Source organism: Heptranchias perlo, chromosome 4 (assembly GCF_035084215.1).
Source record: "Heptranchias perlo isolate sHepPer1 chromosome 4, sHepPer1.hap1, whole genome shotgun sequence".
Classification (NCBI taxonomy): Eukaryota; Metazoa; Chordata; class Chondrichthyes; order Hexanchiformes; family Hexanchidae; genus Heptranchias; species Heptranchias perlo.
In genome coordinates, this window is record NC_090328.1 from 23,569,312 (window position 1) to 23,584,030 (window position 14,719).

Sequence of the window (14,719 nt, forward strand, 5' to 3'; positions counted from 1 at the left end):
TTATTATTCTATGACCTTTACTCATTTCACATATGTGCTTATATTTCTTTCTCCACCTTTCCACTATTAGATGGTCTGTAGTACACCTCAATTAGCGTGATCAATCCCTTCTTATCTTTTATTTCAATCCATATGGATTTTGTTCCTATCCTTCTGTTAGTTATGCCCTGTTTTTCTACTGCTGTTATGCTATCTCTAATTAGTAGAGCTACTCCACTCCTCTTCCTTCCCTATCCTTTCTGATTTATGTTTTATAGGATACAAAAAGAATTGCAGTAAAAACTTTGCCGCAAACTGTGGGGAGTCAAGCTGCTTGCAAGGCTCTGTGTCTGCCTTGTCATAATTAGCTAGAGAGATGGCCTGAATCAACTTGCTCAATTTATTTCATTATGTTGCCTTTTCCCCTGTGTCTTCTCTGCTTCCCTTTTGTTGATGGCCTGGCTGGAACTGAGAGCTCTGCTTGAGAATCAAAAAACATAAAAGCCCTGTAATATCATCTATAAACTGTGCCACAGCATTCAAAAAGAGCATGTTTTGCAGCTAGGGCTGTGCAGTAGTGCTCGACATTTAGCTTTTGACAAGGTTTCCAGTGTAGATGCTGAATCTAAAACTATGGTAATGCTGTTGAATCCACAGTTTGGCAATGGGAATCCTCTCAGGTTTCTGTCTTTAGCATCTTTGTATAATAGGATGCATTTATTAAAGATGCTGATATATTAAGTTGCACTGAGTCAACCTTGAATTTGATTATACTGGTCTTTCCAAACTGGGTTATTTGGATATATCTTCTATAATTTCTAAGTGGAATGTTGCAGTTTTAAACTGCAGAGAGTTATGAATAATGTAAGTATCTTGAGTTATTTAACTATGGAACACTATGTTCCTAGCCCTTTTGGAAATGAGCAGATGCCATCTATGGAACATATGTAGGTTGTAATATTCGACCAGTGCCCTGCAGTTTTTTTTCATGATCACCGTCATGTGGACAGAGAGAAATTTCAGCTTGCTTTCTTCTTGGAAATTCTCCCTATTGTTATTCACCACCTTCAGGAAGTGAAGGTAGCTGGAGTCCAAACTAGTGCAGCTTGGTTCGTACTTGTGTTCTTAATTGTAGTGATTTGGTTTTAAAGTGCAATCAGCAAAATTCAATTTAATTTGTTCATGTTTGTCCTACCCCCTAAATGGATTCAACATCAGTTCTTCCTTCAACAAGTAAGAATGGATAGTAGTGATATTTCCTGATGGGTAGATCAGATTTTGTTTGCGTAAAAATAAAAGATTTTGACTTAATTGTTATCTTACTTTTGGTCACCATGTGATTTTTGGTCTCCATGGCTCAGTGGTAGCAGTGAGTCATAAGGTTGTGGGTTCAAGTCCCACTCCAGAGACTTAAGCACAAAATCTAGGCTGACACCCCACTGCAGTACTGAGGGAGTGCTGCACTGTCGGAGGTGCCGTATTTCAGATGAGGTGTTAAACCAAGGCCCCGTTTACCCTCTCAGATGGACGTAAACGATCCCACTGCACTATTTCGCAGAGCAGAGGAGCTCTCCCCGGTGCCCTGGCCAATATTTATCGCTCAATCAACATCACTAAAACAGATTATATAGAAACATAGAAAATAGGAGCAGGCGTAGGCCATTCGGCCCTTCGAGCCTGCTCCGCCATTCAATATGATCATGGCTGATCCTCTATCTCAATACCATATTCCCTCTCTCTCCATACCCCTTGATGCCTTTTGTGTCTAGAAATCTATCTAGCTCCTTCTTAAATATATTCAGTGACTTGGCCTCCACTCAGCCTTCTGTGGTAGAGAATTCCACAGGTTCACCACCCTTTGAGTGAAGGAATTTCTCCTCATCTCAGTCCTAAATGTCCTACCCCGTATCCTGAGACTGTGACCCCCTCGTTCTAGACCCCAAAGCCAGGGGAAACATCTTCCTTGCATCCAGTCTGTCTAGCCCTGTCGGAATTTTATATGTTTCAATGAGATCCCCTCTCATTCTTCTAAACTTGGGTGAATAGAGGCCGAGTCGACCCAATCCCTCCTCATATGACAGTCCTGCCATCCCAGGAATCAGTCTGGTGAACCTTCGCTGCACTCCCTCTATGGCAAGTATATCCATCCTTAGGTAAGGAGACCAAAACTGCATACAATACTCCAGGTGTGGTCTCACCAAGGCCCTGTATAACTGCAGTAAGACATCCTTGCTCCTATACTCAAATCCTCTTGCAATGAAGGCCAACATACCATTTGCCTACCTGGTCATTATCACATTGCTGTTTGTGGGACTTTGCTGTACGCAAATTGGCTGCTGCGTGTCCTACATTACAACAGTGACTATGCTTCAAAAGTACTTAATTGGCTGTAAAGCGCTTTGGGACATCCTGAGGTCGTGAAAGGCGCTGTATAAATGCAACTACTGCTTCTTCTTCGTGTTAATCATTCACTGGATAGTTGGGCACATACCTATATCTAACATTGTGTGATAGGCTACCCATTTTTTTGAAAAGGCTATGTATAATTTTAAACTTCCATGGCAAATTCACTGATTTCCACTGATGTGCATAAATTCAGTGGCCTGCCTCAAGAATGAGTGACCAGTCACCAAAATAGTTGCAAATTAGAGATAAAGGGATATTACTTTTAACATATTTGGGTGTAACAAATCAAGGTGACATTTGATCTCCCTTTTAAATATGAGGGGAAAGGGCCCAGACTGTTTTATATTAATAGTTAACTTTCTTACCAACTGATCAGTGGAAGAGGCTGTGTGTAGGATTGGTGTGCTGAGCAGTAACATGGAAGTTGCAGGCTTAATTTTCCAAATGATCAGTTTCAGCTCTGACTGCTGTGGGGATCTACTTATTGTAGGTCAGGCAAGGAGACATAAAATTGGGGAGAGAGCCATCCCCCGGATTTAAGCATTTTTAAAAAATGCTCTTGGCGTGTGGGTGACACCGGCAAGGTTGCACTTACTGCCCATCTCTAGTTGCCCTGAGAAGTTGGGCCTCTACTTGAAGCAATTGCTTTTACAACTGAGAGGCTTGCTAGAGCACTTCAGAGGGCTTTTAAGAATCAACCATGTAGTATGGGATGGAGTCACATGTAGGCCAGACTAGGTTTGAGATGGCAGATTCCCTTCTTGAAGGGCATTGGGGGACCAGTTGAGTTTATACAACAATCCACCAGCTACCGTGGACATTTTTTTTCAGGTGCTAGGCTACAAATTACCAGATTTATTGAACTCAATTTCACAACGTGGTGGGATTTGAAGTTAGGATTGTACATCTCCTAAACACTGGCCAAATGGCATTGACAGAGGCCTGGGAGCAGTTCGAGCAATCACCCACCCCTCCTCAAGAGATGCTTGGCCTGGGAGACTGGAGGAATTGGAAGATATGCACCCCCTCATCAAATCTTTTATTTAAACAAAGAACAGTTGACTGGGAAATATAGCAACAATAACCAAACTGCCAGTAATGATAAAAAAAACAGTCCCCAACATCTCCGAATTTAGTGAGAATCAGTCTGTTATAACATCAACATTTTGAGGACAACTGATTCAGCTACTTTATGAACATTTAATATTATGCTTTATTGACTGAAGTTTGGAACCTGTCCAGTGAATGTGAGAGTTGATTTCACAAGAATATGCATAGAAATGATAAGTAGATGGACTGAATGGCCTTGTTTGTTCCTGACTTCCTTTGTATTCTCCAGGTCTCCTACTTATCAGTTAAGTTAATTAGTTCCGTAATGATTTTCTGGTCAGTTTTATGTCTATAAAGTTCTCCAGTTAACATGTTGCCTTTTCATTCTGCCAACCGTAGAATCATTAACTTTCAAGTTCAAGAGTAAAAGGATTCATGGCATTCTATATACTTTTACAATAAAATTTTATTTCCATTTATTTCAGCATTCTGCTAAAACTATGAGCTTTTGTTTATAATGGTTCAAGGCCTGTTTAATAGACGCCTAATTTAATGGAGAACCTGAGAATTTCAGATCTATGCTTATTCTCAAGGCATACATCACCAATATCCTTCATCTCAAAGGGTTTGGATAAGTGATGGTGTACTGTTCATATACAAAATGGTGGTTCACATCATCTAATAGCAGAGTGAATGCAGAACCACACTGGAAGATGAAGAAAAGGAAATCCAGTATTCAGTGTCAACTTTAAATTGACATACAAAAGAGTGGTTAAGGCCGTGTCCTTATCCAACCTGCGTCAAGCTATTTGTTGGATATCACAGCCACCATGCCACCTTAGAGCATGAAAATCATCTGTCGACCAAAGTGAATTAATTTGTAGCTTTTTTAAAAGAAAAACATCAAATCAAATGGTATCTTTGCTCTAGGCAAGTAAGTTCATGATGCTTAAATATTTTAATTTCAGGGCCGTCTGTCGGGCAATTCATCTGAATCTGTGCCGACGCGAAGAGTCGTCCTTTCGCACAACATGGATAAAGCTTTGAAGGAAGGTATGTTTGCTCTTGATAATTCTTAGAGGATGATGATTTTTCAATGAAAGATGAATAGACAATTGAATTGAAGTAACAACAATTTTTATATAAATCCTGAGATTGGAGAGTATGTTACAAATGTAGAACGCGCGTGAGGACTGCACACACACTATCCAAAGGCATTGAAAAATAATTGGTATAGAAACAAAGGTTTATGATGGCGAATGATGCAAACAATGATTGTATAACTTGGATATATATTTTAATTTGCATTATGAAATAAGATGCCCATTAGTGACTACATTTACATTAAGTTCCTGTTCCTTACGTTCACTGTACCAGTATTTCCAACTTTTTTTGAAGAAACATTTTAAAAAGCTTATAAAATTATTACAATGTGGCTAAACTGGGGCCAGGCCCTATCATCATTACTGGGGGTTCAGAAGCTGTTTCATTTATCTTTTGATTTCTCACCACTCATTGCTGCTTACAGAAAGTTGGGTTATGTGTACTGAAGAAACTGGAGGAATAAATGTTTTTAGGGCAGCTTGACCAGATGCTGTATACTCTAGAATTTAAGGAAGTTAGGCAAGATTCTGGCTGCCAATTTTAGGAACACATGAATACAGATGTTGTGTCTGACTATTTTCACATCCCAAGTGGATCAAATCCTCAGAACGTTTTACAGGAAACTCCATGTTCATTTTAAAGAATACGGAAGCAATAAGGAATAGATTTAATAAGAATGGATTTAATAGTAACGAGCATGGATTTAGGAGTAGGTCATACCTTATTTATCTATTGGAATTCTTTCAGGTGTATCTAAATTGGTAGAAAGTAGGTATAACTTGCTTGCCTTTTCAGAAATGTACCACATACAAGAATTAAAGAGAGAAACTGTACAGGCTCCGTGTTTAAATGTGGATTGTGGTACTAGGCCAGGAAGGTCCCAGGTTTGATCCCTACCATGTGCTGAATTAGTGGATCTTAACTAGGGTGAAAGAGGAGTGGCATGCACTGTAGAAATACTCCAATTGGCCCGAGTACTTTTTGAAATAGAAATCTGAGTTCCTGCTTGAGATTGCTATGCAGTGGAACGTGTGGGTGTGAGGTTTAGATCTGCCTCGGCTGCAGTCCTCTTCACAGCTGAATAACCTGCTAATGCTCCCTGTTTAGGCTCACACGTGAGGAATGGCCACCTGGATGACGTACTGGAGGATTCCTGTTTAATCGTACCGCGGTGTCAAATTTTGTCTGATAACACTCCTGTAAAGTGCCTTGGGATGTTTGACTATGTGAAAGGCGCTATATGCAGGTTAAATGGAAGTTGTTGTTGTACTGGGTGCCTTCTGTGTTAGGAGAGAAGAAGGGAGGAGAAAAAACTTGGTGGGGCAGGGAAGGAAGAGAGAAGACAGCAAAAAAGGCTTTTGGAATTAACTGGTTATGGAATTGCTAAGCAGATTTAAAATTATCTTGACAATCAAAAGCAGGAAGCGATAAATAGAAAAAACTTTGGCTGGGGGACAGATATTAATGGACACCTAGGGTCCCTTACTTCTCAAACTGTTAAGAAATGGTATGGGAAGGGTGATTAGATAATATAAGACTTGTTAATGATGCAAAACTATGGCTGTATTCATAAAGATCTGGACCAGTTGAATGGATTTCGTTGTGATTAAATGTAGCTTAGTCTGATGCATTGGAGCAGGAAATGTGTACACGACCAAGAGATGTCCATTACAAAAGTGATAAAAGTTTTGGATGTAGTTGATCTTTCACTGGAAGTATCTAGTCAATGTAAAGTTGTTCAGGCTAATATGTATGCATCACAAGCACATTTGATACATTTAATCAAGTTATTTTAACCTTGCATATAGCAATTGGTAAGTTTACATGAGGTTGTGTACCCTAACTTCAATGGGAAACTGCCGCATTGAAGAGAGTTAAGAGAAAAGTAAGAAAGATGCCCCTTGACGTGGGCTCTGTTATGTATTTAATTGCAGAACTGCACTTATTTTCATTGGAAGCAGAGGCTTGAGCAAAGCCATGATCCAGGACAGTCAGTGCAAAATTTGCTGACAGAGAACAAAATGAACCACTCTCAACAGAGATTAGAAGAACTTTCTGTCCTTCCTGCCTTCCCCTTCCACACAGAGTAACAAAAATTTAGAACACATTCCCAGCAGAGCTAATCAATGTTGTGTTCCAAAAGTCAAACTGGATGACGTTTGGGGGTGGTAGGCTGATTTTCAACGGCCAGCAGCCTGTTTTTGAGCGGCCAACAATTGAAAATTGGGGCAGGGGGCACCTCAGCTGCTCCCTTAATGCCCAAGGCCCACCCGATGCAATTTTCAGGCGGGCCTGTAAATGGGCGAGGAGCCCATCTGTCTAAAACAAGCGGAAACTGCTTAAATATGAAAATCGGGGTCCTATGCCAGTTGTAGGACCCTGATTACAATTTTTAGCTACAATTGGGCAGAAAGTGTGCCCCGCATGCTCGGTTTACTTGTACCAGGCTGCTAAGAAATTGGACCAAGAAGCTCCTCCTGTGGTCCCCAAAAGAACTTTGACTTGCTGCCGGAGCATTTGACGAGTCCCTCCCCACCCCCTTCCTGATCCGACCTGCTGGCTGGCTCTCCGTAGGAGCTGGCTGATTTCCCGCCCTCCCAGAACCGACAAGCTGCGCTAGGTTCCTGCAGCTTGTTGGAGCATGTTAAGGCGGCAAGTGCCTCAAATGGCTTGCGCCTCAAGCCGGCATGAATAGGTAGGTGGAGCGGCTTTTCCGCCAACTTCATGCCCGTTTTTGGGTACTGTTTGAAAATAGCCCCCAGAGTGTTAAACTAATAGTCGGTTGCTACGGACCTGGAATGGACAGAAATTCAAGCCCCGCTCTGCTCGGTACCCAATCTGCACAGTGTGGACTAGGGATCGTCACGCTCCAGTACCACGCCCAAATGGCCGTTCTTTATGTATGAGCCTAGATATTGAGTGTCGGAAAGCTATTCTATGGCTATTGGCATCATTGCCAATCCTTATCCTGTCTTTATTTGGCATCTACGCACATGACCTTTACAGCATGTATCATTAGTTAGTGAACGGAAGTTGGATCCCTGACTGATTTTGCCCTCCTTAACACAAGGGTCTCTACCACGGTCCTGGATGACATCACATAATGAGCACCAAGCAGCGATCTAACCTGGGACCTTTCTGGTCTGCATGATGCGTTCCGTACTGTGCAATGCATTTACCAATTGAGCCATCCGGGTGGGCCCAGTTACACAATTGTGGTTATCGTGCTTCAAAATATGTGGCAGGGACCTGAATTGTCCATGTTATGGAGAGCAGTAGTAAGACTTAAAGAATCTATTACTCAGTCAACTAAAACCTATTTACTCACTCAAGTGAATGTTAATGAATTTAGTTACAAAAAGCTACAGGTAGGTTTGTAATGAGGAGTTCTCTCTTTTTTGTCAGTCTAAGGTGTCCTAATTTAATTTTTTTTGTGTGGTATGTGTTTATTAAACTCATTCTCGGCATGTGGGTATCGCCGGCAGAGGAACATAGGAACAGGAGTAGGCCATTCAGCCCCTCGTGCCTGCTCCGCCATTTGATAAGATCATGGCTGATCTGTGATCTAACTCCATATACCTGCCTTTGGCCCATATCCCTTAATACCTTTGGTTGCCAAAAAGCTATCTATCTCCGATTTAAATTTAGCAATTGAGCTAGTTAGTATTTATTGCCCATCCCTAGTTGCCCTGAGAAGGTGGTGGTGACCACCTGCTTAAACTGCTGGTAGCAATTTGATACAACTGAGTGGCTTGCGAGGCCATTAGAGAAGGCAGTTAAGAGTCTTGGAATCATTACAGGACGGAAGGAGGCCATTTGGCCCGTCGAGTCTGAGCCGGCTCTCTGCAAGAGCAATCCAACTAGTCCCACTCCCCTGCCCTATCCCTGTAGCCCTGCAAATTTTTTCCCTTCAAGTACTTATCCAATTCCCTTTCAAAGCCACAATTGAATCTGTCTCCACCATCCCCTCGGGTGATTTCAAGATCACAACCACTCACTGTGTAAAAAAAGTTCTTTTGCCAATCACCTTAAATCTGAGTCCTCTGGTTCTTGACCCCTCCGCCAATGGGAACAATTTCTCTCTCTACTCTGTCCAGATCCTTCTTTCAAATCTCCTCTCAACTTTCTCTGCTCTAAGGAGAACAACCCCAGCTTCTCTAGTCTATCCACGTAACTGAAGTCCCACATCCCTGGAATCATTCTAGTAAATGTCTTCTGCACCCTCTCTAAGGCCTTCCTAAAGTGCGGTGCCAAGAACTGGACACAATACTCCAGCTGTAGCCGAACCAGTGTTTTATAAAGGTTCATCATAACCCCCTTGCTTTTGTACTGTCAGCCTCTATTTATAAAACCTAGGATCACGTATGCTTTCTTAACCGCTTTCTCAATCTGCCCTGCCACCTTTTTTTTTTATTTGTTCATGAGATGTGGGCATCGCTGGCAATGCCAGCATTTATTGCCCATCCCTAATTGCTCTTGAGAAGGTGGTGGTGAGCCACCTTCTTGAACCGCTGCAGTCCTTGTGGTGAAGGTTCTCCCACAGTGCTGTTAGGTAGGGAGTTCCAGGATTTTGACCAAGTGATGATGAAGGGACGGCGATATGTTTCCAAGTCGGGATGGTGTGTGACTTGGAGTGGAACGTGCAGGTGGTTTTGTTCCCACTTGCCTGCTGCCCTTGTCCTTCTAGGTGGTAGAGGTAGTGGGTTTGGGAGTTGCTGTCGAAGAAGCCTTGGCGAGTTGCTGCAGTGCATCCTGTGGATGTTACACAATGCAGCCATGGTGCACCAGTGGTGAAGGGAGTGAATGTTTAGAGTGGTGGTCGGGTGCCAATCAAGCGGGCTGCTTTGTCCTGGATGGTGTCGAGCTTCTTGAGTGTTTTTGGAGCTGCACTCATCCAGGCAAGTGGGGAGTATTCCATCACACTCCTGACTTGTGCCTTGTAGATGGTGGAAAGGCTTTAGGGAGTCAGGAGGTGAGTCACTTGCTGCAGAATACCCAGCCTCTGACCTGCTCTTGTAGCCACAGTATTTATGTGGCAGGTCCAGTTAAGTTTCTGGTCAATGGTGACCCCCAGGATGTTGATGGTGGGGGATTCGGCGATGGTAATGCCGTTGAATGTCAAGGGGACTTGTTTAGACTCTCTCTTGTTGGAGATGGTCATTGCCTGGCGCGAATGTTACTTGCCACTTATGAGCCCAAGCCTGGATGTTGTCCAGGTCTTGCTGCATGTGGGCACGGACTGCTTCATTATCTGAAGGGTTGCGAATGGAACTGAACACTGGGCAATCATCAGCGAACATCCCCATTTCTGACTTTATGATGGAGGGAAGGTCATTGACGACGTAGCTGAAGATGATTGAGCCTAGGACACTGCCCTGAGGAACTCCTGCAGCAATGCCCTGGGGCCAAGATAATTGACCTCCAACAACCACTACCATCTTCCTTTGTGCCAGGTATGACTCCAGCCACTGGAGAGTTAATTTGTGTACATATACCCCCAGATCTCTCTGTTTTTGCACCCCTTTTAGAATTGTACCCTTTAGTTTATATTGCCTGTCCTCGTTCTTCCTACCGAAAAGTATCACTTCACACTTTTCTGCTTTGAATTTCATCTGCCACCTGTCCGCCATTCCACCAGCCTGTCTATGTCCTCTTGAAGTCTATCACTATCCTCGTCACTGTTTACTACCCTTCCAAGATTTGTGTTATCTGCAAATTTTGAAATTGTGATCTGTACACCCAAGTCCAAGTCATAAATATATATCAAAAAAAGCAATGGTCTTAGTACCGACCCTTGGGGAACACCGCTGTATACCTCCCTCCAGTCTGAAAAACAACCGTTCACCGCTACTCTCTGTTTCCTATTACTTAGCCAATTTTGTATCCATGCTGCCACTGCCCCCTTTTATTCCACGGGCTTCAACTTTGATGACCAGCCTATTATGCGGCACTTTTACCAAACGCCTTTTGGAAGTCCATATACACCACATCAATCGCAACGCCCTCATTGACTCTCTCTTTTACCTCATCAAAAAACTTAATCAAGTTGGTTAAACACGATTTGCCTTTAACATCCATGCTGGCTTTCCTTTATTAATCCACACTTGTCTAAGTGACTATTAATCTTGTCCCGGATTATTGTTTCTAAAAGTTTCCCCACCACCGAAGTTAAACTGACTGGCCTGTACTTGCTGGGTTTATCCTTACAATCTTTTTTGAACAAGGGTGTAACATTTGCAATTCTCTAGTCCTCTGGCACCACCCTCGTATCTAAGGATGATTGGAAGATTATGGCCAGTACCTCCGCAATTTCCATCCTTGCTTTTCTCAGCAACCTAGGATGCATCCTATCCGGACCGCGTGACTTATCTACTTTAAATACAGCTTAGTCAACCACATTGGTGTGGGACTGGGATCGCGTATTGGTCAGACCAGGTAAGAACGGCTGGTTTCCTTACCTAAAGGATATTGATGAACCAGTTGGGTTTTTACGACAGTCCGACAGCTTCATGGTCAGTTTTAATGATAGCAGCTTTTAGTTTCCAGATTTTTAAAAACTGAATTCTGATTCTCAAGCTGCCCTGGTGGGATTTGAACTCCCATTCTCTGGAATATTAGTCCAGGTCTCTGGATTACTAGCCCAGTAACATAACCACTACACTACCTGGTATGGTGAATAGAACGCTTTTCCTTTCAGGCACTCAGTTTCAGTGTCAATTACTCGCAGGTCAGGATTTGGATTGCGACCCTTCTCGCTAGCGGATAGAGGTGTGTTTCAACCCACCAATCTGGCTAGATTTGAAACTAGATTCCAGAGGTGAAAAGCCTGTGTCTAACCCACTGTGGCACACAGTTCCCCTTTTTAGGTTTTACTACTCAGTCACTTTAGTCCTTCGTCCATCCGTAGCATTCCCAGTCTGATTAAGTACATTATAATTTCTGAACAGTGACTTGTCACTGAAGTTGATTAGTTTCAGCCGCCCATTTAAAATCAGTGACATTGAACTGGGACAGTGGAGCCAGGCTATAATAATGTTTTATTGATATATTGCCAAATATGGCATTTCATTTCATTTCATCTGTGAGGATGAACAGAAGCAGTCTACTAAATTAGGTTATCATAATGGATAGGTTATTATCTGCAAGATGTAAAGTGGTATTGGTTGTCAATTTACCAAACTTTCACCTGTTCAAATGAAGGACCAATACAAGGACATGAAAATTTATTTTTTTCCCAGAAATCAGAGATCACAAAGATAAGGCTAAAGTCTATCTCACTCTTAATATCCAAGAGCTGACAGCATGCAGATTCAACTTGCCCACTCTAGGCTGTTCGCAAACAGAGGACCTTTTTGGGTGAAAGGTGAATTGGACAGAAGGTACTGTGAGATTTCTTTGTTTCCAGGAAAATGATAGAACGAGAGGGGTCATAAACGGTGCAAGAGAAGTAATGAGCAAAAAAATGTAAGCATGCTCAGGAGTCGTAAGAAAAGTCATTGAAGTTGTTACTAACTGAAAAAGTTGGTGATAGATCAGAATGCAGGCAAAGAAGAACATAACTGAATGCTGAAATGCTTTGGGCAAGTCTAATCTGCACAACCAGACACTCTATGAAGCATATTGGCCTCTAACCTCCACAGTGGATAAGATACAGAGAAAGAGAGATGTTGATTGGGTCTTTTCCATTTTGAGGGTGACCCATCTTTGCACATTCACTCCTGTGAAGCGCCTTGGGACGTTTTACTACATTAAAGGCACTATATAAATGCAAGTTTTTGTTGTTACATAGCGGGTGTCCTCACCTTCTCCCTTTATCAATTTTTGTCTTCAGTGTGAGTTGAGTTGTTTGGGTGTTTTCTGTGCTTTGTTCTAATCTTGCAGCATTGCGTTGGTGGAATGTGTCACAACTTAATTAAGTAGATTTCTGGACAAAACCGAAGAAAACAAAAGTAAGTCATGATATTTTTTTACAAAGACTGACTTGCGAGTTGGGGCATTATAAACTAGTTAATATAACATCAGCATTGGGCAAATCATCTGGAACAATTTACAAAACACTAGCAGTATTCATCTGAAGAGCATGAGCGATGCAAAGAGTAATCAGCAGCATTTAGAAGCAATGGGGGTAATTTTAACCCCAAAGAACGGGTGGTTTGAGGCAGGTGGGAGGTAACAATTAGTTTTTTTTTGAAGTGGGACTGCAACCCGGCGCCAACACGCCCACTTTAACCCAGGCGCATTTGGATGTGCACGCACCCATAATCCAGAAGTTTTTTTTTATTCATTCATGGGATGTGGGCGTTGCTGGCGAGGCCAGCATTTATTGCCCATCCCTAATTGCTCTTGAGAAGGTGGTGGTGAGCCGCCGCCTTGAACCGCTGCAGTCCGAGTGGTGAAGGTTCTCCCACAGTGCTGTTAGGTAGGGAGTTCCAGGATTTTGACCCAGCGATGATGAAGGAACACTGATATATTTCCAAGTCGGGATGGTGTGTGACTTGGAGGGGAACGTGCAGGTGGTGTTGTTCCCATGTGCCTGCTGCCCTTGTCCTTCTAGGTGGTAGAGGTCATGGGTTTGGGAGATGCTGTCAAAGAAGCCTTGGTGAGTTGCTGCAGTGCATCCTGTGGATGGTACACACTGCAGCCACTGTGCGCTGGTGGTGAAGGGAGTGAATGCTGAGGGTGGTGTATGAGGGGGTGCCAATCAAGCGGGCTGCTTTGTCCTGGATAGTGTCGAGCTTCTTGAATGTTGTTGAAGCTGCACTCATCCAGGCAAGTGGAGAGTATTCCATCGTACTCCTGACTTGTGCCTTGTAGATGGTGGAAAGGCTTTGGGGAGTCAGGAGGTGAGTCACTCGCCACAGAATACCCAGCCTCTGACCTGCTGTTGTAGCCACTGTATTTATATGGCTGGTCCAGTTAAGTTTCTGGTCAATGGTGACCCCCAGGATGTTGATGGTGGGGGATTCGGCGATGGTAATGCTGTTGAATGTCAAGGGGAGGTGGTTAGACTCTCTCGTTGGAGATGGTCATTGCCTGGCACTTGTCTGGCGCGAATGTTACTTGCCACTTATCAGCCCAAGCCTGAATATTCTCCAGGTCTTTCTGCATACGGGTATGGACTGCTTCATTATCCGAGGGGTTGCGAATGGAACTGAACACTGTGCAATCATCAGCGAACATCCCCATTTCTGACCTTATGATGGAGGGAAGGTCATTGATGAAGCAGCTGAAGATGGTTGGGCCTAGGACACTGCCCTGAAGAACACCTGCAGCAATGTCCTGGGACTGAGATGATTGGCCTCCATCGACCACTACCATCTTCCTTTGTGCTAGGTATGACTCCAGCCACTGGTGAATTTTCCCCCTGATTCCCATTGACTTCAGTTTTACTAGGGCTCCTTGGTGCCACACTTGGTCAAATGCTGCCTTGATGTCATAGAGTCATAGAGTTATACAGCACGGATAGAGGCCCTTCGGCCCATCGTGTCCGCGCCGGCCATCAAGCCCAGTCTAATCTAATCCCATATTCCAGCATTTGGTCCGTAGCCTTGTATGCTATGGCATTTCAAGTGCTCATCCAAATGCTTCTTGAATGTTGTGAGGGTTCCTGCCTCCACAACCCTCTCAGGCAGTGAGTTCCAGACTCCAACCACCCTCTGGGTGAAAAAGTTCTTTCTCAAATCCCCTCTAAACCTCCCGCCTTTTACCTTGAATCTATGCCCCCTTGTTATAGAACCCACAACGAAGGGAAAAAGCTCCTGAGTATCCATCCTATCTATGCCCCTCATAATTTTGTACACCCCAATCATGTCCCCCCTCAGCCTCCTCTGCTCCAAGGAAAACAAACCCAATCTTCCCAGTCTCTCTTCATAGCTGAAGCGCTCCAGCCCTGGTAACATCCTGGTGAATCTCCTCTGCACCCTCTCCAAAGCGATCACATCCTTCCTGTAGTGTGGCGACCAGAACTGCACACAGTACTCCAGCTGTGGCCTAACCAGTGTTTTATACAGCTCCATCATAACCTCCTTGCTCTTATATTCTATACCTCGGCTAATAAAGGCAAGTATCCCATATGCCTTCTTTACCACCTTATCTACCTGTTCCGCCGCCTTCAGGGATCTGTGAACTTGCACACCAAGATCCCTCTGACCCTCTGTCTTGCCTAGGGTCCTCCCATTCA

At 43.5% G+C, this 14,719-nt stretch overlaps 1 protein-coding gene across 4 annotated transcripts in view; it reads left to right on the plus strand.

Moving 5' to 3' along the window:
- snx25 (sorting nexin 25) overlaps nucleotides 1-14,719 on the plus strand; it is a 262,889-nt gene that overhangs the window by 35,448 nt on the left and 212,722 nt on the right. For all 4 annotated transcript variants that reach the window (XM_067982600.1, XM_067982602.1, XM_067982599.1 and 1 more), the window contains one exon: nucleotides 4,404-4,488. In XM_067982600.1, coding sequence (XP_067838701.1) covers nucleotides 4,404-4,488 — 85 coding nt within the window. The remainder of the gene's footprint in view (nucleotides 1-4,403; nucleotides 4,489-14,719) is intronic.